The following is a 24,959-nucleotide window of genomic DNA, read 5'->3' on the forward strand; positions in this document are numbered from 1 at the left end:
GACCAGAGGCTGGGAGACCAGATATCTGCATTTGTTTGAGAGCAAGTGACCAAGAACAATATTTTCTGCAGAATATTGAATTGAATTTATTGGCTGCTTTGTATGTAGCTCTACCTTCAGCCTCTTTTTTGAATTCCCTTCTTCCATACCATCTTCCACTACAGGTATCCTTATTAATCCTATGATGTATATCGATTGGAGGGTTTCTCGTGTAGTTGATATTTTATTGCTACACAACTCGAATTTCAATTCCGTCATCTAGCTTTCCTTCTATTTGGGGCTTGGTAAACTGCCATGTACCTTTGGACCTCTCCATAAAAAATAATTTATGAACTTTTGAGAGAAGCTGGTGTTCCCAAAGCTAGACTCTTGAGACTGAGCAAGCCTTGGTCTAAGAAGATATAAGTAAGTAAAAGAAGTTATCCCAAATTGGAAGAAAAATATTGTCCTTGTATTTACTAGGCATTTCCATATTTAAATTCAGACTGACTCATATCTTCTAGATCTACTTGGCTCCTTTAATAGAGCTCCCTGGGGTATGTCTTTAGGCTGGAGACTTTCTCAGGTCTTAAGCAACTGTTTGATATGCCCATCTCACCCTCCTCCTCAACCAGGAAGATTTAAAGTGAAAATGTGTAGCATAAACAAGGTCTTAAATCTTGTTCCAATAATTTGATGATGACAATACCAAAAGGCCATCTTGGGTCTTGATCTCCTGCATTAAACAAACAGACTCAAGATTTATTATAACATGATGAAAGCTCTACAGGTCATAGGCATCTTGAGTCTTATTATATAAAGTAAAGAAGGAAAGATCAGCAGGGCTATGTAAAGGGACCAGAATTATCCTTCCTTTTATGGTTATTTTCTACTGGGAAGAATTTTTTTTAACAACCTGGAATTTGCATTTTCCATTTTCGACCAAAAATACAAAACCATTAAGGTACAGAGGCTGACTTTTAGGCCTCCTCCCATTGGCTTCTGCTGCAAGTCCACATGCAAAGCTGTGAGAAGGCAAAGGTACTTTCTGAGATCTGTTTGGCAATGGATATATCCCCTCCTCAATGATGAACTACTGAAAGTTATGGGAGGGAGTTCCATGAGTGCACACTAGTGGTCAAAAGGTACTCATGGCTCAGAAATGGTATGTGTGGAAAAAGACCCTACACATAATTTAGAGGCTCCTGCCAGCACTTTCGATAGCTCCTGCCCTTGTACCTACCAAATGTTTGGCCACTTTGGCGCCTGCAGGTCTGATGTTCTCTCACAAGCCCTGACACGCATCTAGGAAGGAATCAGGTGGTCCACTGTGTCTGATAAGGTGACTTTCTGGAGTTCAGTCTCTATTTTGATATCAGATGAGCATCCTATACCAAGGGAAATAAATATTCTTTAACAATGGGAATAAATATGACTATGTTTCATTTTTATTTAAAACAATAAACAACTTGGGAATTAAACATGGCCAACATAGGCTGAAATAGAAGTTTTAAGGCACCCATATTCCATGCTAGCATCAGATGCTCTTTCCTGCTTTTCAAGTTTTGAGTGTTTGCTGAAGGATCCCATGATTTGAAGAAGGCAGAAGAGGTTTGGGATGAGACCCCATCTAGTAAGGGTCATCTCTGAAACTGCCTGATTATCTGGTGGGAATGCTATCTCCTTGCTAAAAGCCTGTGGCTAGATTAATGCTAGCGTTTGAAAATCTACTCAGGCCTGATGGTGGGCGGCCAGGGAAAGAATGTGTTTTCTGTTTATCTCTTTCGTGGCAGAAATGTTCATCACAGAAAGACTCTGAGCTCCCAGTTTCAGGCAGGCCTGGAAGCTGTGTTGTCTGTAGTCTGTGAATGTACACACCAGCTCCGGAATAATGGGAAAGAACTAGGCCTGTGTTCACAGCCAGTTGCCTGCGTTGGTTGATGGGTCAGTTTCTTCAACTTGATAAGAGGGGTAGATTCTGCCACATGGTTCAGGGAGAAAGTTTTACCACCCCCATTGCTTTATCTCCCAGGAATGCAGTTTGAGTTGTGTCTCCTCCTTGACAGCTCGGACCTCAGTAAATTACCAGGGTCTTGACCCAAGAAATGGAGAAGTCTTAAGCAATTTTTCAGTCTCCTATCTAAAAATGTGTTTACATTTCTTGAACTCTGGCTGACTGATTCATTCTCCTGGTGTTGCAAGAACTTTCCTTATGCATTAGAATTTATAAGTTTCATTTCTAAGAGACCCATGGTTCCTTCCAAGCCACAGTGAAGTGAACCTCATCGCAACACAATTCTGTTGGGCTGGATTTGTGCAGAGGATGGATCCGGGCCAAGCAGCTGTGATGTGGCAAGACCAAGTGAGGTTAACAGGAGGCAGTGTGAGGTGGAGGGGAGAGTAGGAGAGGCTAAGTCAGGAGGTCTGGGTTCAGGTTCTGGGCTTGCGCTCTTTCAAGATATGGCCTTGAGTCAGTCACATGAAGTCACTCTCTGGGCCTCAGTTTCCCCAGCTGTCTTAAATAAGAAATGTTTTAAATCTGTGCAGAAGCCATTTTCAAACAAGATAGATGAGAACAGCTGAGAAACAACAGAAAAGGGAAGGTCAGCCCACAAGGAATGAGTAGAGGCTTTAGGTCAAAGAGGCAAAGATGCAGAATCACATATGGCCAGACTCTTACCAGAGCTGCTTAGGAGTAGCAAGTATGTAAAGAACTTTTTGTTGGACACTGGTCCCACACAAGAGACTAAAATCCTTGTCAGGGGAGCCATGCACTTAGCTAAATCTGTCCCTCAAATAAACATTCCTTTATAAACATTAAATTTACTTTCTTAGGGGAAAAAAAGGAAAACAAAATCAATCCTATCCCTTTGCAGCATGAGGTTTGAGTGAGGCAGTCTTGGACTCAAATCCTTCCTCAAAACCTCACTAGTTGTACATCCTTGGGTGGGTTACTTCATCTTTCGAGCCTCAGCTTCCAGACCTGTAGAGAGTATGATAACACAATAACACAACCATGGAGGAGAGTCGTGCAGATTACACGCCAACCACATATCGGTGTCTGTGTAGTGCCTGCTTCAGGGTGAGCGCCATGACTTCCATTAGTCCCCTCCCATCAGCCCCCTTTTGGCCTCTGCCTTTGTTTGCTTCATGTTTCACTTCTCCTGTTGCCCTTCCACAATATGAGGGAAAAGGGAAGTCTCTGATCTCTCTATCTGGAAGGTTGCAGAAGCATTTTCCTACCTCAGTGAAGTAGGATCATAGAAAATCTATATTCAACAGGATCAGCAGATTTTTTCTGTCAATATTTCCTTCTTAATTTCAGCTTTATCTGAATTTTAGTAGCACAAAGAATATACTTTTGTTCTTTTAAAGAGCAACCAAAACAAGAAAAGAGAAATCTGAATATAAAGTCTCACTATATTTAAGGTGGCATTTAGACTGTGCCTGTAGAGGTTACATGTGTTATTTGGTGAGTAAATATGAATGCCATAGGCATGTGTGTGTTTCCAATCTTACACATACGAGCTAGGTGTGTGGTATATATAAATATATGTGGTATATACCCATATATATATATGGGTATGGTATATATAAAAATTCATGAGACCTAGGTCTGACAACCTTGACCCTTTTCTCTCTGATTTTCATCATAGCAAACACTGAATCCAGAACTGATCTTCGCATGAATCTTAATGAAACCTCACCTTTGACCCAAAAGCCAGAGAAGCAGGTACAGTACTGACTCTGCATAAGCATGATACTGGACTTTGGGGTTGTTGTCCCTACTTGCTGTGTGACCTTGGGTGAGATGCTTCACCTCTCTGGGCCTCATTTGCCTCATCAATTAAATGAGACAAGTAGACTATAAAATCACAAATGTTCTTTAACTCATAGACTTGGAATGTCTTAACTCAACTTGGACTGTTTTGTCTGGCTCTTCGCGTGTGCAAATAAGCTGAATAGGCCTTTCCCTGACTTCTGCAAAGTCAAAAAGGGAACAAGGAAACACAGAAAGGCATCCTCCATCGAGGCAGTAGGCACTAAGACTTTGTGCCAATGGGCCCATTTTTCTACTCCAATTCTCATTCCTAATAGGGAGGAAAAAATAGCAATCAAGAAAAAAATGCAAGGATACTGTGAAGAAAGGGAAAAAATGCTTTATCTGAATAGATTAAGAATACCGGGCTTCCCTGATGGCGCAGTGGTTGAGAATCTGCCTGCTAATGCAGGGGTTCGAGCCCTGGTCTGGGAAGATCCCACGTGCCGCGGAGCAACTAGGCCCGTGAGCCACAACTACTGAGCCTGCACATCTGGAGCCTGTGCTCCGCAACGAGAGGCCGCGACAGTGAGAGGCCCGTGCACCGCGATGAAGAGTGGCCCCCGCTCACCACAACTAGAGAAAGCCCTCGCACAGAAACAAAGACCCAACATAGACATAAATGAATAAATTAATTTAAAAAAAAAGAATATGTAACAAAGTTGATTTAACATTTGCCCATGTCAGATACGTAAAAGGAGCCCAATTTAAATATATATATATATATATATATATATATATATATATATATCTATTAGTGGTTCAAGGACGTATGTTCGCAAATATTTATAAATTTGTTCCTTCAGTTGAAGCTTTGAGGCTGGCACTGTCTTCAGATTCACTCTAGAGAGACAACTCAGGGGAATTCCTAGAGCTTCCCGGGTCTCAGAGAAGCTGGGGCAGAAGCCCCACAGCCCAGGGCTCTCTCAGGTCTCCCCCTGCTGGGCGACAGCAGGATGGCGGGACTGGGGGTGGCACCGGCATGGTCTCTGTTTCTCCCTTATCTCCAACTTCCTGCCTTTCTCCTCTTCCCTCACACTCATTAAAAAAACAGTAATAATAAAGGTAGCTTTGTTTTCCTGTGTGTGCCTAGCCGCTTCTGAGGAAGAACCTGAGCTCTCCCTGTTAGGACCCTGGGCCCGGGTCAGGCCTCCCCTGAGCTGAAACACAGCCCAGTCGACCCTCACTGCTACTGAGGAACCACAGAACCAACATTTGCATGTTTTTGTTTTTGTTTTACGTGCCTGCTTTGAAGACACCCTTTATAAGGGATCTAGAAGGTTTTCTTTTTCAAGAGAGTCTGTGACTGAGGAAAATGTGCTGTCATTCGATAATTCCACAACTGCAAAGGCCTTGCAAATACCTCATATAACCCTAAACTCTCCAAATTCACACAGCCCCGTGGTTGTATTCCAGGAGACCTCATATCACCTGCAATAAAAGAGTGGCTCAGGGCTTCCCTGGTGGCCCAGTGGTTGAGAGTCCGCCTGCCGATGCAGGGGACGAGGGTTCGTGCCCCGGTCCGGGAAGATCCCACATGCCGCGGAGCAGCTGGGCCTGTGAGCCATGGCCGCTGAGCCTGCGCGTCCGGAGCCTGTGCTCCGCAACGGGAGACGCCACAACAGTGAGAGGCCCGCGTACCGCAAAAAAAAAAAGAGTGGCTCAGTCATGTCAAATTAAGTCCTAGACTGAATTATGAACCTTGCAGTCAGAAAGAGGAACAGCAGACTGAGGGTCTTCAGCTCTAATCCTGGCTTTCCCCTGCGCAGCCGTGGCAAACCAGCTCCCTCGGGGCATTGCCTGTGCCTCCCTCGTGAAAGGAGGGGGGCTGTTCCCACCAGTTGGTTTATTCAAGTCGCAGTAGTCTTATTTCCTTTAGTAGTAGCCCCCAAAGCAAAACCATCTGAGGAAAAGTATAGGAAGCCCCACCAGCCCCCAAACACAGAGAAAGGGGGGTGGGGTCCGGGAGGGGGCGGTGTCCCCCCTGCCTCCCCTCCCCCTTACTTCTTGAGGCTAACGACTCTTCATTAGATTAATCACTGACTTCAGTTTTCCCTACTTTCTCAACCTATTCCATGGAAATGACTAATTTCATGTTTACTGTAAATCATCTGGAAGGATTTAGAAACATATTTCTGCCCAGCAGATTTCGGCTACGTACCCTGACGGGCCACTGGCATACTCAGTGGATTCCTTCCACTGTCGCCCTCCCACTCTGAAGCAGGCTAGGACATCACACAAAATTGATCTTTATCAGCATCAGCAGTTTCTGCTCTTCTTTCCTTTCCATTAATGCCGCCCCCCGCCACGCCCGACTCACCCCCTCCCTCCCTTCACTGGGGTCTGACCATATTAGTAGTTCGGTCACACAAAATACCTTTACTTTTTTATCAGTGTGCTAGCTGCGAGGGAAAAAACAAAAAACCCAAAGGTGGGATATGTTGTTATCACCATGCTTTATCGAGAAGTCACATACCTCGATTTGGAAACCCATTTCTGACGGGCGGGTGAGAAAGACAGACTTCGCTTTGCAGACGTGACTGGCTTCCGGGATTTACCGGGTTCTGGAGGCCGCCTCTGGTGCCCCCTACTGGTTGGATTTTAAAACCTCCGCTGTGCGTTTCCGAAGCAGAGGTCTGCGCTGCGGGCGTGAGCAGGAAGGAGGAGGGTTCCCGCCCCCCCACCCCCACCCCCCGACACAGGATGGCAGACCGTGGGACTCGCGCCTCACTGAGGCACCTCTTCCGCACCTGGCCGAGAATCAGGGCCTCGGCGGTAAATCCATAAATAGAAATGCGTAGTCACTGACATCAACGACTTCCTAGGAGTTGGAGGAGGGGGAAGAAACCTACAAGGGGAAATGTGGAGATGAAAAGAGAAATAAAAAAAGAAAAAGGAGACAAGCAGACATGTCTCAACTCCAAGCTCCCATTTCCTCTTTCAAATGAACTGCCTCCCCACTGTGAACAGAATCAAGTATTTATGAAGGCATTTTTTGCATATTAATAGCAGCATGTGGAGCATTGCCAGTTCTGAACTCCTAAAGGTATGGTGCCCTTTTTTTTAATGCAGGTCCTACAAACCCCTCACAGAATTTGGTATTCTCCTTCACATATATTTTCTTTTCTGCCTTGTGGATCCTCTTAAGGAGTTTCATTTGATTAAGGGAAATTAGTTCCGGGGGTACAGTCAGAGACCGAGCCCTGCTCTTAACCTCGGTGGCTGACATCAATCGCTAGAGAAGCTTTTCCTTTTCCCCAGGGCCTCTCTATGTAGATAGAGGTGAAAGGTTGGGTGAAGTGACCAGCACCTAAAAAGAGTATTAAAATTGTAAATGAAAATTCTAGCAGGAAGTGTTAACATATCTATCCTGATCGGGGGAGGGGGGAGGTAAAACTTTTTTTAAAAAAAAGTAAGAAAAATAATTATAATTGAATTAACTACAGCAGCATTACTATCTATACTTGGTAAAGATCCCATTCAATTTTAAAAGAAAAACATTGAAACCCGTTAGAAAAATAAGCAAAAGACATAAACAATTCATATCAAAAATAATAGCAATAGAAAACAAATGTGGAAACAATATTCATCCTGAGTAGCAATTTAAATTCAAACTGAGGCAAACTGGAGGTACCATTTTATATTTGAGATGTGTGCCTCCTCTCACCTGTTTTTCATGGTAACACCCACAACTGATGAGTTTTTGGTAAAACTGGTACACTTATACACTTCTGGTGGGTTGTAATTTGGTTCAATCCACTTGTAAAGCAAAATGGCGATATGACTTGCAAAACATGAAAAAATATTCATACCCATTGATTCAGTATTTCTGACTTCTGGGAATTTATCCTAAGGAAATAATTCAGCAGAAAAAAAGTGAGTGAAGATGTCCATTGCAGCAGCATCTATAACAGAGAAAAATTGGAAACAGCCAGAGAAATGACTAAATTGTGAGGGGTTTAATTCAGGCATTAAAGTGATGCTTGTTCATCATAGATACTGTGATTTAATACAAAAGGTTTAACACATGGTTTCTCACCTTCAGCACCATTGCAGTCTTGAGCCAGATCGTCTTTGTTGTGGGGAGCTTTCCTGTGTATCGTATCAATAGGATGTTGAGCAGCATCCCTAGCCTCTACCCACTAGATGCCAGTAGCACAACCCCCTGATTGGTGACAGTCAGAAAACGTCTCCAGGGCTTCCGTGGTGGCGCAGTGGTTGAGAGTCCTACTGCCGATGCAGGGGACGCGGGTTCGTGCCCCGGTCCGGGAAGATCCCACATGCCGTGGAACGGCTGGGCCCGTGAGCCATGGCCGCTGAGCCTGCGCGTCCGGAGCCTGTGCTCCGTAACGGGAGAGGCCACAACAGTGAGAGGCCCAGGTACAGCAAAAAAAAAAGTCTCCAGTCCTTGCCAAACGTCCCCTGGAAGGCAAAAATCACACACACCCCAGCCCAACCCCACATTGCAAACTACCGATTTCATTTTAAAAGTAGAAATCAAAGTGATGTCAATTATGACTGCAACTATGTACAAAAAATACTGTATCTATAAAGACTTGCAAATAATGCTTGCAAAAAAGTGCAGTCATGCTCGTTTGAAATTGTCATGCTCGTTTGAAATTATGACTATGTTGGGTTGAGTCTTTTGTTTTTATTTTGTCTTCCTGGTTTGTCATTGTTTTTCTTTTCTTTTCTTTTCTTTTTCAAAATTCTCCCTGTAAGGAGGAAAAATGAATCATGAGGAGAGCTGGTTTTATTCAAGTCTAGCTTAAAATGATGAGGAGTCACAGTAAACAGCAAGCGAAACAAGGGTCAACACCATAGTGCCATTATTTTTTAACTACTGTTAGTTGAAATTATTTAACATTAATTAGGTTTTTATTAGATTATTGGGTAAGATCATCAGAATGCTCCTTCTGAGGATCTCAGCCCCTTTTCAGCATTTTATCCCTCTGATCCTAGACTTTGGTGGGGGTGGGAGGCAACAAATTCACCTGTTTTTCTGAAAAGTCTGGATCTCAAAGTATGAAACTCTCTAATCCATTCAGATCCATCTATGTAAGCTTGGGACAAGACTGGCCCTGAGCCCACTGGTTTATGGAGTTGTCAGGGCAGAGAGGTTGTCAGTAAAGAGTATCAAAGTAGAAGCTCACACTTCAATTAGATTCCCCAAGAATCATTGCATCTCTTTGTTTAAAATAAGAAACCGTCACGAGTTTTGACATTGTCGGTTTTCTCCCTTTGTTAGAGAAAGCAAACATCCTTTCTCACTTGCTTTATCTTGGGTTTTGTTTTTTTGCTTTGTGGGGATTAGAACTTTGGTAGCGTCCTAAAAATCCTGTTAAACAAAAATTATGTCCCCTTTTCCCATTTCACAAAGCCACTTCTCTTTCGACCTATACTGTCTCTCGAGTTCAGGTTTCATGAGTTTACAACAGTATAAACTCATATTTGATCTTATGTGTCCTAAATTTACCTCTTTTGGATTTCAAAGAGTAGCCTGTAATTCTAGCGCACTAAGGATTTAGGTTGAATGAACCTGTGTTTACCCCATCTGTTTCTTTGGTGGTTTCACAGATGGTGTTCATCTCCCCTTTCAGCCTTCTTCTTTCAGGAGAAAAATAGAACACCTGTAGACACACTAAGTTTTTGTGCAAGGTACAAAGGTAGCCTTTTGTTTCAGTGTCGTTCTGAACCATACCCTGCCTTTTGTTGAACTTTTTTGCTGTTTTCTAAGAGAGCAAGCTACTACTCTTTAAAGACAGACTTTTTTTTTCTTATTCTGCTTTATTCACCCTAGCATCTCACATGTTTAGGACAGTTCTTGGCACACGGTAGCTCCTCAAAAAAAGAAAAATTGACAAATAAATCTCTTATTGACATTAAGGTCCATGTCCTGGTTGGAAAAGAGCCTCTAAGTAGGATTTGGAGATTGCACTTCTTTTCTTTCCAGTGAAATGATACAGAAGTTCAGCTGCCGTTTCTCTAACACCTCACACCATCTCAGAATACTTCCTACTGTTGGTTGCCATGATTTGGTGTTTCAGCCTCTGAGAAGCTTTGGGTCTTGTGCAGATTGGATGTGTCACTAGGCATCCTGCTTGGAGATCTTTTTGGAGGCTGATAAGTGAGACTGGGCCTAGCAGGGATGCCTGGGAGAATTAACCATCTGCATCTCCTCACCTGGAGAAGTTCCCTTTCCTCCCCACCTTCTATCCTCCTGTTTCTCATTTCTAAAGGCATGGCACAGCATTTCTCCAGCTCCATGCTCTTCCCCCCTCAGCCTGCCCCCTCCATCACCCCGCCCCACCACTCTCCTTGGTTTTGTAAATAGCTTTGGTTGGGGAACTTGATTCAAAGGTTTTTTTGAAGATCTAAGCAAACTTCATCTTCTGGCTCAATCTTACCCACAGGATTACTTTGTCAAACCCAAAACTCCATTGACAATTTAAGGATAATTTACTGAGAGGGACTTGTTTTTAATTACAAAGTCGAGACTTTTATTTGTTGAATTTTCACTGCAACTATTATTTATTCCAGTAAGTCTGTATTTATTGATCTGTTGGCTACTGGATCCAACCAGACACATGATATGTGCCTGATTTTCTTTTTTATTTTTATTATGGAAAATTTCAAATACATGCAAAAGTAGAGAGAATAGTATAATGATCCTCCATGTACCTATCATAAGCTTCAATAATTATCCCTCCATTATCAAGAGGGTCTTTTTAAATGGTCATAACAGCCAATGTTTTTGAGGTTTCCTATGTGCAGGATTTAGAATTATCTCCCTTAATCCTTAAAACAGCCCTATGAGGTAGGTACAGTTATTGTCATTTACAGATGAGGAAACAGATGTCATGACAGATGGGGCCCCATTAAACATGCTACCTGCACTTGCCAAAAGGCCTACTGGTTTGGGAATCCCACAAAGTTGCTTTTAGATCCCAGCTTCTTCCACACTGACTGTGTGGTTTCAGGCAGGTTATTTAACCTCTCTGAGGCTCAATTTCCTCACCTACAAAGGACAATGATATTTTCCTCATGGGGTCGTGACAATGATTAGATGAAACAACATATGGAAAAGGATTAGCACAATGTTGTCACTAGGCAATCCTGATAAATTACAATAGGAATTATTATTCTATTCCCTCGCCCTCTGCTTGAAAGCTATTATAAAACAGAACTCGGAGCTTGTGTACAATCTAAGGGTGCAGATGTAGAAGAGGAGAAGCTTGAATGGCAGGAATAACTTAAAGGGCTACAAGTCAATCTACCTACCGTTTCGCCCCTCCTCCACTCCACCCACCCTCAACACCCAAGCCCAGACACCTCAAATATCCTCCATGCTGTCTGGAATTTTGTTTCACTACTTTATGTAATTCTACCTATTGCAGATTCCTTTGGGTTTCTCATATCTCATTGTGGATTGTTTTTTAATTGTTCTCCCTACCCCTTACGGGAGCACAGCTGAAGGCCGAGGGGAGGGGGAGGGGCGGAGGGTGAAGCAGAGAATTTTGTAGTGAGGACCCCGTATCCAGCAGCGCCCCAACTCCCCCAGCACATGGCTGCCCAGGAACAGTGAGAGGTCAGAGGACAGGCGGGCAATGGAAGGGAAGGGGGCAGAAAAGAAAAGGATATCTTTCTTTCTCTTCTTCCAGCCCTCTGCTATTCCAGCATTACCAGGACTAGTTCAGCTCCTTAGCCAAGCTAAATTATGGGTTAGGTAAGTTTTTATGGGCCCATGTGGGAATCAAAGCACCACAGGTAACATTTCTTTTTCTAGTGAAAATTTCATTTTTTTTACAATGAAATCAGTTTGCAAGTTGAGATTCCCTGTCTCTCAGTTGTCACTTTGGAAAAGTCACACTGGAGCCAACATAACAAGGAAGTCACACAGTTTGGGGTTAAAGTTTGGGGTTAGAAGGAGCTGGGGACTTGTTCAGATTTCCCACCCTGCACCCCACCACCTCCCATCTCCCCATCTAAGTCTAAAACAGGATGTATCATCTCTCAGATACAGGCAGAGTTCCGGCCTGAATGTAGCCAGACACCCCCTCACAGAAAAAGTTCTATCTTCTATCTCCCCTGGGGCAGAAGAGGTCACTATTTTGGCTTACATTTTTTCTCCTCCAGCTTCTGCTAAGCCAGATAAACAATGATTCTGTTGTGTCAACAAAGCACTTAATTAAACTGAGGAGAATGTCAGTTAGAACAATGTCAATTAGATAAGATTTACTTCCAGATAGTTGAAGCCTTGGAATTAAAGTCTCCTGGGTTTCATTATTCAAAAGTTCCTTGAGGAAAACACTGAGGTAGAGAAACTCAGGCACAGAAAGCTTAACGAGTTGACAAAAGCCGCCACATGAGTCTCTCATAGAAGTTAAGACTAGAGATTGCTGTGTTTCTCTTCCTGGTCCACTGTTTGCTAGCTCTTGGGCTAATTTGTAAATGCTTAGGAGGATGTAAAAATCTCCTTCCATAGAGTTGAGGATGAAGTGGATGAAGACTAAAATTCGCGACAGGAGGGGAACAAGAAAGCTCTTCTCTGGTTTCCAACAAAACTGTACCTCCACCCACGCCTCCTTGTGGAACCCTCCTAAAACTGTCCACTCGGCCCATTTCACCAGCACCAAATTGCCTTGAGAACATAAAAAGTGGGCCAGGATGTCAGGTGGCCAAGATGAACGCAGGAGACAGGCACATGGACCACTGGGCAGACTTGCGATGGATGGAACCACGCTGCGGTTTGGGGTCCCGTCTGCTCCTCAGAAGGAGGCCATGCAGCAGCCCAGGTTGTTGAATTGAGATCCTGATGTTCCGTCTGGCCTTCTGAAGACTAAAGTTCTCCTGCTCCTCCAGGCCAGGGAAACCTAAACAGAGAGAAGATCTCAGAGTGGGACTCAGGGTGGCCAGGTGGCTGGCCTTGCACGGGCTGGGTCCCCTCCACGTCAACCTGAGCTGAGAGTGTATACAGAGCCCCTGGCCCACTCAGATCCCTCCCCAGGAAGCCCAGCCGTAGGGAGTCCAGCAGAGTTCCATGCCCCACTCAGCCCCACCTATGTCCCCATTCCTACTGCCCACTTTTAGTTCCACAGAATGCCAAGGGCAAGAAATAACAGGGCCTGGGAAGGCCAAGCACAGGGGAACTTGCCAGACCCCTGAGCTCCTAGCGCCAGGCAGGAGTGACCTTCTCCAGGATTTGGTCCCCACCCTCAGTGACTTCTCCATCCCCACCGGGATTCAGAGCCACCCGGACCCTCACCTTCCGGGAAAGTGGAAGGACAGACTGTCAGCCAAGGAGGGGGGCCCGGTGGTCCAAAGAAGCGTCTGACTCTTTTCCTTTTGTTTGCTCACAGGAGGGGACAAACGCCCTGTGTGCATAGAGGTTTGATGTGACAACTTGATGGACCACATGAGGGTTTCAGCAAAGGCCTCCCGACCCCACTCTCCATGCATTAAGATAATGGCGGGGTGTGTAGCGTATTTCAGGTCTTGGCTACAGAGGCCCTCCTTCCTTCTGTTTTCCTCCTCCAGCTCAAGCTTGCCCACAGGTTCCCAGAGACTCCTGGCAGCTTGCTCTCAGGCAGAAGGAAGCTGTGAGCTGTGTGGGAGACAGACAACGAGAGTGTTGCAGCCTCCTTAATGAGGGACCATAGCTCTTCTTGGAACCACGAAGCCGCAGCTACCGGGATGGGGAACCCCAATTAGAAAGGAGTGGGAGAAGTAAAGAGCTGCCTGCGACAGATCTGTGCCTGTGGTGGCTCTGTGGGACCCGTAGGTGGAGATCTAGCTGGTTGGGTTTAGAATCTCCTTTTCCTTCTTAAGGTAAGACGTTCCAGTGACTTCAGAGCCAACCCATGCTGGTGACCCTTCAAAATACACAACTTGAAAGGCGGAGGAAAAATTATTGGAGAGAGGGTTTCTCCTTGAGTTTGTAGCTCAGATAGTGTAACCCAAGAATAAGAAAAGAAATGATATGTATTTTGTTTAATGGACGTCCTCTGTTAGTTTTACTATGTTATATATGTGTGCAAATGGATATTAGTAAACAGCCGATAGCTCTCTTTTGTTCTGGCTTTCAAGTGAATCACATTATGTTTACAGCAAGATAGTAAACGTGGATTTCCCATGGCTCAGTCTGTCGGAGCATAAGATTAGCTCTTGAATTCATTAACAGTCATCTCCTTTTAAATGTCAGATAACTTTTTAAATGCCAAGCACTTACACAACGGCTTCTGTGCAATTCAAATCAGATTTACCAAATTAACTCATTAATCTTTATTGTCTCATTTCCTGAAGAGAAAGGCTTCCAGGTGTTTTTAGCAGAACATAATAATATTAAAGTATTTACAATACAATATAGGTGAAGGAATGGGTTTTGATTTTCTGCTAAGCATCTCACCCTGCCATCAGTTTTGTAATCATTCCCACTGAAGCGTACACAGAAAAAAACGAAAAAGCTTCAGGCATCTCCACTTTCTTCTACTTGCCCTGTTTTCCTTCCCTTTCTGTTTTCTTCTCCCCTCTACTCCCTGAGGCCTTAACTCCCTTTTACTATTTATTCTGCCATCTTTAAGAGCTACAAGTGTCGATTATGATGGCTCTACCACCTAGAAAACAGAGGGGTACCTCACAGGGTCCAGGATGGAGTCAGAAGGCTGGGGCAGAACAGGTCTAGATATCAGGAATTCTACTTTCCTTTTCAAAGAACCCCTCTGAATAATCAGATACAGGCTACACTGACTGCTAAAGATAGATCCTTCCAGGACTGGCCCTTTCTTGTCACCCAGCTCTCTGCTCAAATGTCACTTCCCTAGCGAGGTCTTCCCTGATCACCCAAGGGCAAACCCCATCCCCTCCCCCACCAAAGTCCATCCTGTCACCATTTCATTGTCTTCATAGATTTATCACCATCTAAAATCATTCTGCTTCTTCATGTGTTTGTTTGTATGACACACACAGTAGCACTCAATAAATATCAGTTAAATGAATAAAGTGAAATGAAAAACCACCCCAATGCATAGCTTTCTTTCCTGCTTTCAACTGTCTTTCTCTCCTCTTACCACTACCTCCCAGAAACCTCTTTAAGGATTTAATTTTCTTTCCTCCCATCTCCCAAACCCCCTTTCACTATCATTTGTTTGTTAGAATACTTGATCATAATAAGCAACAACAGTACTGCACATTCCAGTGACTATAGAGCCTTCACTGGAAACATTCCATCAAGCCAGGATTGATGGCCCCTAAACGTTAGGGAGATAAGCCACATAGTCAAGAGAATTGTTTTATCAAACGATTTACAGGTCAAGCGATTTGGAGAGACTTTTCTCAAAGCCTCTCAACTCCCCACTCTTTAATCTGAGCCCCACATAAGGAGTTAAAGTAACTCCAGCCATTGGAACTAGTCTTGGCTGTGCCTTTTGTCCTCCGACCTAACACAAAATCTTCTCTTATAGATAATAGAGAAATCTCCCTCAAATCAGTATTGTCTGATTTCTATTACTCCACCCAGTGATTCATGCATGGTTTCGGAAGCTGGAAAGCTTGAAATACTTCGTCTGATTCTTGACTGGACCAAACGCTTTCATTTGATCTGGAAACAGGGAAGGGAGGTCTCACTCTGAGAAGTGAATCAGATGTATAGCTGAGATGACAAAAAATTGGATATGTATTTGTCCAGAAGAATCTTTCTCTCTAGCCACATTTCAAAACAAAGGAAAAGGGTGTGGGTGTTCATCGGAATGATGACTGCTTGTGGGGACCCACGAACTGTTAATTCATCATTAACACTTAAAAGTAATATAAATGTGATGGGAAGGAGAGTTACGCCCAGAGAGACAGCCATCCGTGAGTTAGTCTCTTAGAAAATATGGAAATTATCAAATCCACACCCAGGGTGATCTCATGGCACACTAATGTATGTGACCCCGGAAATCAGCCCTGAAAAATAACAAGTAACTTTCCTCTTTGGGACTGAGGAGCCAGTGCTATGCAGAGGACAGGCCTCTGGAGGTCAGCACATGCTTCCTGGAAAGCTGTCTTTCTTGCCCTCCTTATTCTTTTTAAAATTTTTTCTTCTATTTCTTTCTTTCCCTTCCTTCCTTCCTTCCTTCCTTCCTCCCTCCCTCCCTCCCTCCCTCCCTCCCTCCCTCCCTCCCTCCCTCCCTCCCTTCCTTCCTTCCTTCCTTCCTTCCTTCCTTCCTTCCTTCCTTCCTTCCTTCCTTCCTTCCTTTCTTTCTTTCTCTCTCTCTTTCTCTCTTTCTCTCTCCCTCTCTCTCTCTCTCTCTCTCTTTCTTTCTTTCGCTGTGCCGGGTCTTAGTTGCAGCACATGGGATCTTCCTTGCTGCCTTCGGAATCTTGCCCTCCCTATTTTAACTAAGTTGGGCCATAACATGTAGCTTGCCAGTAATGTTATCATTCCTCTTGTTCTGCAAGTATGTATCAAGTATATGTATCAAGTGTGTATTCTGAAAGTATGTATCAAGTGTGTATTCATTTCCAGACTCTGTGCCTGGCACTGCAGCTACTTGGAAACAGGAGAGCTGTGGTTCCTGCCCTCATGGAGCTTACAGTCTAGTGCGGAGGAGAGGTGGCTGTACAAGCATGAGTGTCACTCTGGGCAACGGTGGGAAGGGCTCAGTTCTCTGGGTTGTCATGGGAAGCACAGATGAGCCAGGCCTGAAGGATGCAGAGGAGTTAGAAGGGAGGGGTGTGCTTCCCGGGGAGGGAAGGGCATGCAGGCAGCCTTGCTCCAGGAACTGAAGCAAGGGTCAGTGCTGATGGCAGCCCTCTGAACTTGCTATTCCCACAGCGAGGTCAAAACTTCCTGCAGAGAGCCCCACAGAAACTTCCCTCGCCTTCTTGCGGGCTTTGCGCTAGCACTGCTCTCTTGCCAGGGCAGGTGGGAAGAGGGGCCCTTGACTGCTTAAAATTGCCGCCTCCACCCACCCTCACCAGCTACTCCTCACTCCCCTCTCTGCTTTATTTTTCTGTACATCACGAATCACCTTCAGACATTACTTATGTTCCACCCGTTCGCTTATTATCTCTTCCCCCTCAGTAGGATGTATGTGCAGCTTTCCTGAGAGTGAAGACTTCTGTCTGCTTCTTACACTGCCATATCCTCTCTCCTGGGCATAGAACAAGCATTCAATAAATATTTGTTGACGGAATGAGATAGGAGAGACAGTCCAGGGCCAGGCAGGAAGGGTCTTACAAGCCTTTTAAGAAGGTTGGCCTTCATCCTGAGGGTAAGGACCTTTGAAGAATGATGTGGTCCAGTCTGCATCCAGAAAGATCACCTAGGTTGCAGTATGGGGCATGGGCTGGAAAGCAAGTTCAGATTATACTTTGTCGTGCTCTGAGGCATGACACCATTTGCATGTTGTGGCGACAGGAGATGGGAGAGCCCCCAGGGCCTCCCAGACTCCTCCAACGGCCCATTCTTCCTTCCCTCTCTTCTAGATTTGTTCAAATCACTCTTTCTAACACATCAAATACATTTTAAATTTGGGAATAAACTGGAATCTTGATATAACTTTATTTGCTGCAAGGCAGGTTTGATACCTGTTCATAGAAGCTGTAGATGTATCAAAAAAGACTTCATTATAAAAGGAGCTTTAGGCAGTCCATGATTTCGGCTCTACCGTTTAACAGCTGTATGGCTTTGGGCAAGTGACTTAACAGTTCCTCATCTGCAAAATGGGGATAACAATAGTGCCTCGCAGGGTTGTTGAGAGGATTAAATAAAATGAGTGCTACCCTCGAACATAAGGTCCCTTTTCCCACTTTCCCATTACGCCAACCCCAGGTATGAATTATTAACCAAACTCGGGTTATTCTCTATACATATGGATCCCCTGTGTCTTCCATGGTAAAAATAGGTGTTACAATTAGTGTTCCAACGATGAAGAATTGCTTTCTATAAATATTTGGGGATTCAGACTAGCTCTTGTCACACTGTGTATCATTCCTATGAAAGTGGGACTTTCTGCTTCTCTTCACAGGGAGCCCAGCAGTCCTTGGAGGCAGCAGCTCAGAAGACAGGAGAGCCTCAAAGTTGTATAAATAAAGGGCTGATATGTTCAAACAGAAAAGAATTTTACACGCGTAAGCTGCACATCGACATGACGCCGTTCCTGAAGGTGCTCTCACACTGAGAAGACTAGGGGTTTTATAGACACACACACAGGAATTCCAGTTAATGCACTTCTGCATGGTACAAAAACAGCTTCAGAAGTCCCTCAGAGATCTTGCTTTATCAGAAGGGACAGAAAATAGGCAGTTTGTAGCACATGTAGAGAGAACAAATTAGGACAGTAATCGCAGGCAGCCATCGGGGACAAATCAGTTGGGTGTCTGGTTCGGTTGAGGGAGGACAGGGAACAGAAAGGAGAAAGGATAACCTTGAACCACTCATAAAACAGGCAAATATAATTCATTTTATCTTGACAGTAGCTAAAATAATAGTTACTGTTTTACCACCGTCACTTGGCAGAGCTGATACTCCTACTGCAGGGAAGACTAATTCTTGAGTTAACCGTTTAGAAGGCAGCTGCCAATCCTCTTCTGGATGTCTGACCCTGTTTTCTGCTCTCTAGGAGTTCATTACTCTCCCAAGCTCAGCTTTGTATCCAGCTTAGGGTACTGAGAGTTTCTGTGGTGGAGATGGCATTTGTCCATCTTTGCAATATGCCTTCCTGCCCCAGCATCTAACAGCGCCTGGCACATGGAAGACGCTTCCTAAATGATCCATGAATTGACCCCCTTTTCATCCCACAGCCCTCTGGCTTAAAACCTTCTTCCTCCCCATTCTTTGCCCCCTCGGACGTGAATGAACAGGAAATATATGACCTTGGAATATATGAAATTGATCAGGAACAAAGCAAGTCTTGGCATGGAAGGATCTCAGATCCTTCATCCTACCCTCGAGGACAACATCCCAGGCCCTTGATGAGAAGTGACTAAGAAAGACAAAAACAGAGGAGAAGAAACCAAATACTCATGGGGTTCTTGATGGTGGTACTATCCCGTGCTATAGACTGGCAGGGACGTCCAAGGTCGTGAGGGTCACCCTCCTAAACTCACTGATCCAAAGTTCTTAGGTTACATCTTCTTTGGACGACCCCAATCCCAGCTCTGCAAGGTGGGGCTTTGTTTAAGAGTCATGTATTTGCCCCACATCTGTCTCTCTCCATGGCTGGGCTCTGCTTTCCTGTTTCCTCTTAGATAGGCTCTTTCCCCATGGTTGCAAGATAGCCATGAGCTTCTGTTTTCTAAATCGTTGGCCCAACTTGGGTCACATGCCTGTATGCAAATGAATCACCATGGCCAGGGGGATGGAATACTCTGATTTTCCCAGCCTGGAGCCACAGGAACTCATAGGAGGGAGGGGAGGAGTGTCTCAAAAAGGAAAAAAGAAAACCTAAAAGTTGAATAAGAGAATGATTCTGGGGAGCAAAACAAAAGATTTTTGCTACAAGTATTCAAAATAATTACCTTGATTCATTACTCATTGTATTAGCTTGCTAGGGTCACCACAACAATGTACCACAGACTGGATGGCTTAAACAACAGAAATTTATTTTCTCACAATTCTGGAGGCTAGAAGTCCAGGCTGAAGGTGTCAGCAGAGTTGAATTCTTCCGAGGCCTTTCTCATTGCTTGTGTCAATAGATAGCCATCTTCTCTATGTGTCTCCACATGGTCCTCCCTCTACATGCAGTCTGTGTCCTAATCTCCTCTCCTTATACGGACACCAGTCATATTGGATTACAGCCCACCCTAACGACCTCATTTTACCTCTTTAAAGATCCTGTCTCCAAACACTGTCACATTCTGGGGTACTGAGGGTAGACTTCAACATATGAATTTTGGAGGAACACGGTTCATCCCAAAACACTTATATTAATGAAACTACCCTTTTCGTTTACTCAGCAACAGTTTAGTTCTTCCCTCAGGGCTTGAAGAATTATGATTGGTACTTCCTGGGATGAGATACCATCGTTACCACTATTCATTCATTCATTCAACCCATAATGAGCGTCTACTACCTAATATGTGTCGGGCACTTTCTGGGCATTTGAGATACAACAGCAAACAAAACAGATAAATCCTTGTCCTGCTCCAGGCAACATATATAGTAAATTGATAATTGCTATGGAAATAAGAAGATATTTATGGAGCCTCTAGAAGCTGCAAGTGAGGAATTTTACAATAATTTTTTGTGTATTTAGTGTCCACAATGCTTTTGTATTACACTTTTTTGTCCAGCAATTTTGGCGTCCTTTTCCTTATAGAAGGAAAGGCATTGTTATCCCTAGGGCCCGCTTTCCAGTCCACCCTTTTCAAGACTCACAGAAATTGTAACTTAGCCTGCTTCTACATGAGACTCATGGGGACACGCTAGAATTTCTGACTCCCAGACCAGTCCTTGCCCCAAAGACTATATCTTTTCTTGCAACTGTTCAGTGTTAACAGCTCCCCCTAGATAGACCTTCTCCTTGTTGACACGGTAGCTCCCAGATTCTTAGGGAGTGCCTTGTAGAAAGACACAGATCTCAGGATTGTACAGCAAAGGATGGAGAGTTCAAATCAAGAAAGGCATACAGGCTGTCCAATTCAGTCGACACATTTCATTTGTGTATTTCCTGCCTAGTCACAGGACATTTCATTCATTTTTTCCTGGTGCATGTTGGAAGCAGTACACATTTCAGGGGATGAGGGTAAGAAATAAAAATATTGAGGCAGAAAAGGAAAATGGAAAGAGATGTAAATAATCACAATTGCTAACATAAATGAACACTTACTCCATGCCAGGCTTTGTTCTAAGTTTTACATGCAAGAACTCATTTAACTCAAAATCGAATCTAAGAAGTAGGTAGCGTTATCCCATTTTACAGATGACAAAATTAAGGTCTTGAGAGCTGAAGTACCTTCTCACATGACATACAGTTGGAATATGGCAGAAACAAGATTCAAAGTCAGGCAGCCCTGCTCCAGGTCCCATGTTTTCAACCCTGCAGACCCCAACTGAGTCCTATCCAATCAAAAGCACTGCCTACCACATTAGCTAAGCATCCAGCACAGCTCCTTCTAGAAGATTCCATCCCTGTGCGCTCATCCAGTCTGCTGCAGAATATTTTCTGACTCTCCAGTACTCTGCCCTTCCCCTCACTCCCACCTGCATTCTGTGGACCCAACATAAAGCTTTCTCTCCCAATGATCATCCACTTTCCTTCAGACAACATATATTGAGCATCCATTGTATATCAGACACTGTGCTAGGCACTGAGAACACAGAGATGAATCATCTCCATCCCTGGCCTTCCAAGGAGCCTATAATCTAAGAGGAAGATAAACAAAGAAGCAGATAATATCAGCACGGTGTTGTGGCAGAGGCAGGCGCAGGTTGCTATAGGAGAGACTCATTCATTTCTCAGTTATTACACGTGGAACCCTCCTCAAATTTAAAAACCTATTGATAACACTGAAGGCAATGCTATTAGCCCATTTTATAGGATAATCCGTATCACGCTTAGACGTGGGGAAACACGATTGATCCAGAGTACATCTGGGTTCACGTAAAACTTGAACCATGTTTTTTAAAATTTTTTTTTTTTTTTTTTTGCGGTACGCGGGCCTCTCACTGTTGTGGCCTCTCCCACTGCAGAGCACAGGCTCTGGAAGCACAGGCTCAGCGGCCATGGCTCACGGGCCCAGCCGCTCCGCGGCATGTGGGATCCTCCCGGACCGGGGCAAGAACCCGTGTCCCCTGCATCGGCAGGCGGACTCTCAACCACTGCGCCACCAGGGAAGCCCTAAAAATCTGTTTTTGAAAAAGAAATGGTAATTGATGAATAAATTAAGGTAGAGATTTTTTTTCCCCAGGAATTTTAATAAATTATCAGGGTTAGTTCGTGGTAGTGGGGAAGAAAATAGCAATAATGCCAATTAATGCTAGATACAGAATTGAATATGCTTATACTCAACACTGACATCAAAGAGTATGTATGTTATGCCCAGAAGATGTGAAGAATGAGAAATAAGTTCCACCTCACAGCATTCACACAGGCAGTTATCACTTGGTACCCTCAAATCAAGGCAGAGGAACCTGCCTGAAATCAGGTACTTTGAACAGTCCCCTGCCCCTGGTTTGGGGCCAGCCCTGCGTTTTACTTATGCAGGCAGGTGTGGGCACATGCCACCAAGCAGAGGATGGCTGTCACCGCCACTGAATCCTGTGGTCATGTGGGGAAAAGACAGCATGGATTTCAGTGAGAAGAAGTAACAGCAAAACAATGTTGGGCTCAAGATGTTGTCCTAAGATGGAGCAGGCCCCTCAGGAGGCAAGTTCTAGTGCCTAGAGTCCTTGAAACCAGCTTTGTTGACCACCAGCAGGAGAGCTGCAAAGGGATCACAAACTGGTTTCGAGATGCAATGATTCAAGGACACTTGAATAATAATTTCACCAGGAAAACTTTTCAGGGCATTGAGTCTGTTACAGCTCCCAAAGAAAGAAGCCCAGGATTAAGTAGACTATTGTCAGTATTAAAGTATCTGACCAGCCGTTGGGAAGCCCTGGGTTTTCTCTGACTCTGAGTAACCTTGTAATGCATCCGGGATTCCGCTGCCTCTTTAGTAAAATGGAGATAATAATGCTGGGACCTCCGTACCTGCCTCTCAGCAGTGAGGTGAGAATTACATGAAATAATAATTTTCACAGTATGTTCATATCTATAAAGGGTTCAGTTCACAGAGAGAAAGAAAGAAACATTCATTGGTCCCTGCCGAGAGCCAGGCCTCTCACATATTAAACATTATTTAATTTCCCCAAACCCCTTCCTGTTAAGTGTGCAGTTCGCCACCGTGCAAATGAGGAAACTGAGGATTGGCGAGATGAGAGGACCAAGGGTGACGTGGCTGGCAGCAGACGGAACTAGGATTCAAAGCCACCAAACCCACAATTCCTGACATTGATGAGGCCTATCCTGTTCCTGAGAAGAATTTAATTGTACTTGTTTGTTCTGGCTTCAGAACCTGGGAGAGGAGAAGAGACAATATTTTAATAACACAAGATACCTTATGACTTTCATAAATCCGTTTTCTTTATTAAAGAATAGGTGTGAGGGCTTCCCTGGTGGCGCAGTGGTTGAGAGTCCACCTGCCGATGCAGGGGACATGGGTTCGTGCCCCGGTCCGGGAAGATCCCACATGCCGCGAAGCGGCTGGGCCCGTGAGCCATGGCCGCTGAGCCTGCGCGTCCGGAGCCTGTGCTCCGCAACGGGAGAGGCCACAACAGTGAGAGGCCCACGTACCGAAAAAAAAAAAAAAGAATAGGTGTGGGATCTTTTTAATACACAAGAAAATTTGTACGACCTTAAAGTTGACACTCACAAATGAGATACTGATTTCCTTCCAGCATTAAGAAGGCATTGAAATTAGTCATTTAGATGTATGTGTTACATATGTTACACAGAATGTCCAAATGTATTTTCCTAATTTAGCTTTTCAAGAACTCGTACAAAAGTTATCATTACCCCCATTTCACAGATGGAGAGGCTGAGGTTCAATGATAGGTCATACAGCACATACAGCCCCCTGGAGCCCCACCTCTGGCTCCAGCATTCCCCATCCTCCCAGCAGTTCCTTCCCGAAGCCTGCGGTGAACCTAGAAGTACCATGCTCAGATAGGGCGCTGTGTGTGAGGGGAGAGGGCAGGACCAGTGGAAGGTTCTCCAGGGACAGATGAGAACTTCAGGCCACCTGGCCCAGCCCCTGTCAGTTGAAGAAACTGAGGTTCAGGCATTAAGTACCTCGCGTGACCTGTAAGGCATGAAGTACAGGATCAGGGCTTCAGAGCAGGCAGTCTGACTCCAGGATCTGCACCACAACCATTCAGGCAACTGTCTCTCTTGTCTGGTTTCAGTGCTACAGTTTGTGTTTACAAAGTGTTTGTTACTATCCCCACGCACCCCACCCCGCCCCAGACCTATAACACCACCCTGTTGCCAGCGCTCTTTCTAAATACAGCTCAGTCATACCACTGGTTTGCTTGAAATTCCCTACCACGTCCCCATTGGCCTTCCGGTTAATTCTGGCATCAAAAATGTATTTCTTTTATAAATAGAAAAATAGAACAAATGAATATCTTTTTAAAACTCCAGACTGCGACTTGGAAGATCTGGCCCGTGTCTGATTCCCACTGTCCGGGCCCTGCAGCCACACTAGAATGCGCCCCCAAGCCAGTACATGCTCCTTCCTCTGCGGGAACTGCCCTAACCTCCCCTTCTCTGCAAGACTTAGCACCATGTCCACTGGTAAACCTCACCTCCCGTGAGGTCCTGCAGAAACCTGTCACAATCTGTCCCAGCATTTATCACACTGCATGGCGACAGTGAGATTTCCTGTTTCTCTACAAGTCACTGAGCTTCTTACAAATAGATCTTTCAGCTTTGTGCCCCCGGCGCCCGGCACAGTACCTGGCACACAACAGACACCCAATAAATACTCATAAGCCAAATGTAGAGATGAAGAGCAAATGACTTGGCCAGAATAACAGAGCTGGGATTTGAATTTTCAGTCCTTCAGCTTGTTTTGCTCACTCACCAAGTATTATTGCCTGTGTTTCAGTCATTACCTCTATAACTCATTAAAAGTGACAGACTGCTGTCACTTTTTAGTTTTAGTTCTTTCAATTCAAATCTTGAATCCGAAATATACTCAGGAAGTTTAAACAATTTAAGTATAAAAGGGTATGTCTCCCAGCTGAGTTCCCTCCCCCTTGGACACCACTGATGCTAGTTTCCTGTGTACCCTTCCTGAGTTGTAGTATGCATATACAGTTCAATACAGGTAGAAAAATAGAGACATTTTATACATGTTTTTATATATTATACACATTGCTCACAGTCTTACTTTTTTTTACTTACTGTATCTTGGAGTTCTGTTAATTCATTAAGAGATGCTTCTTAATGGCTGCATTGTATTCCATTGTGTAAATTACCATAATTTATTTAACACATCCCCCATTGATGGGATACGTAGGTTGTTTCCAATCTGTTGCAGCGAATGACCTTAGGTAGTCTTTTCACATGTGTGCTTGTATATGTAAAAAATGATAGCTTTTTGACACTTTTCTAAGCAATAGGCAGAATGT

General features: G+C 44.4%; 1 protein-coding gene across 1 annotated transcript in view; it reads left to right on the forward strand.

Annotated features, from left to right (window-relative positions):
• The window catches only part of KIAA2012, a gene marked incomplete at both ends in the record, with an annotated part of 116,581 nt that overhangs the window by 55,925 nt on the left and 35,697 nt on the right, over positions 1-24,959 (forward strand). The window contains 2 exon segments of the mRNA XM_082840707.1: positions 3,636-3,712; positions 17,809-17,946. Coding sequence (XP_082696833.1) covers positions 3,636-3,712; positions 17,809-17,946 — 215 coding nt within the window.

The sequence above is a fragment of the Leucopleurus acutus genome (genome assembly GCF_964270905.1).
Source record: "Leucopleurus acutus genome assembly, chromosome: 6".
NCBI classification, from domain to species: Eukaryota; Metazoa; Chordata; class Mammalia; order Artiodactyla; family Delphinidae; genus Leucopleurus; species Leucopleurus acutus.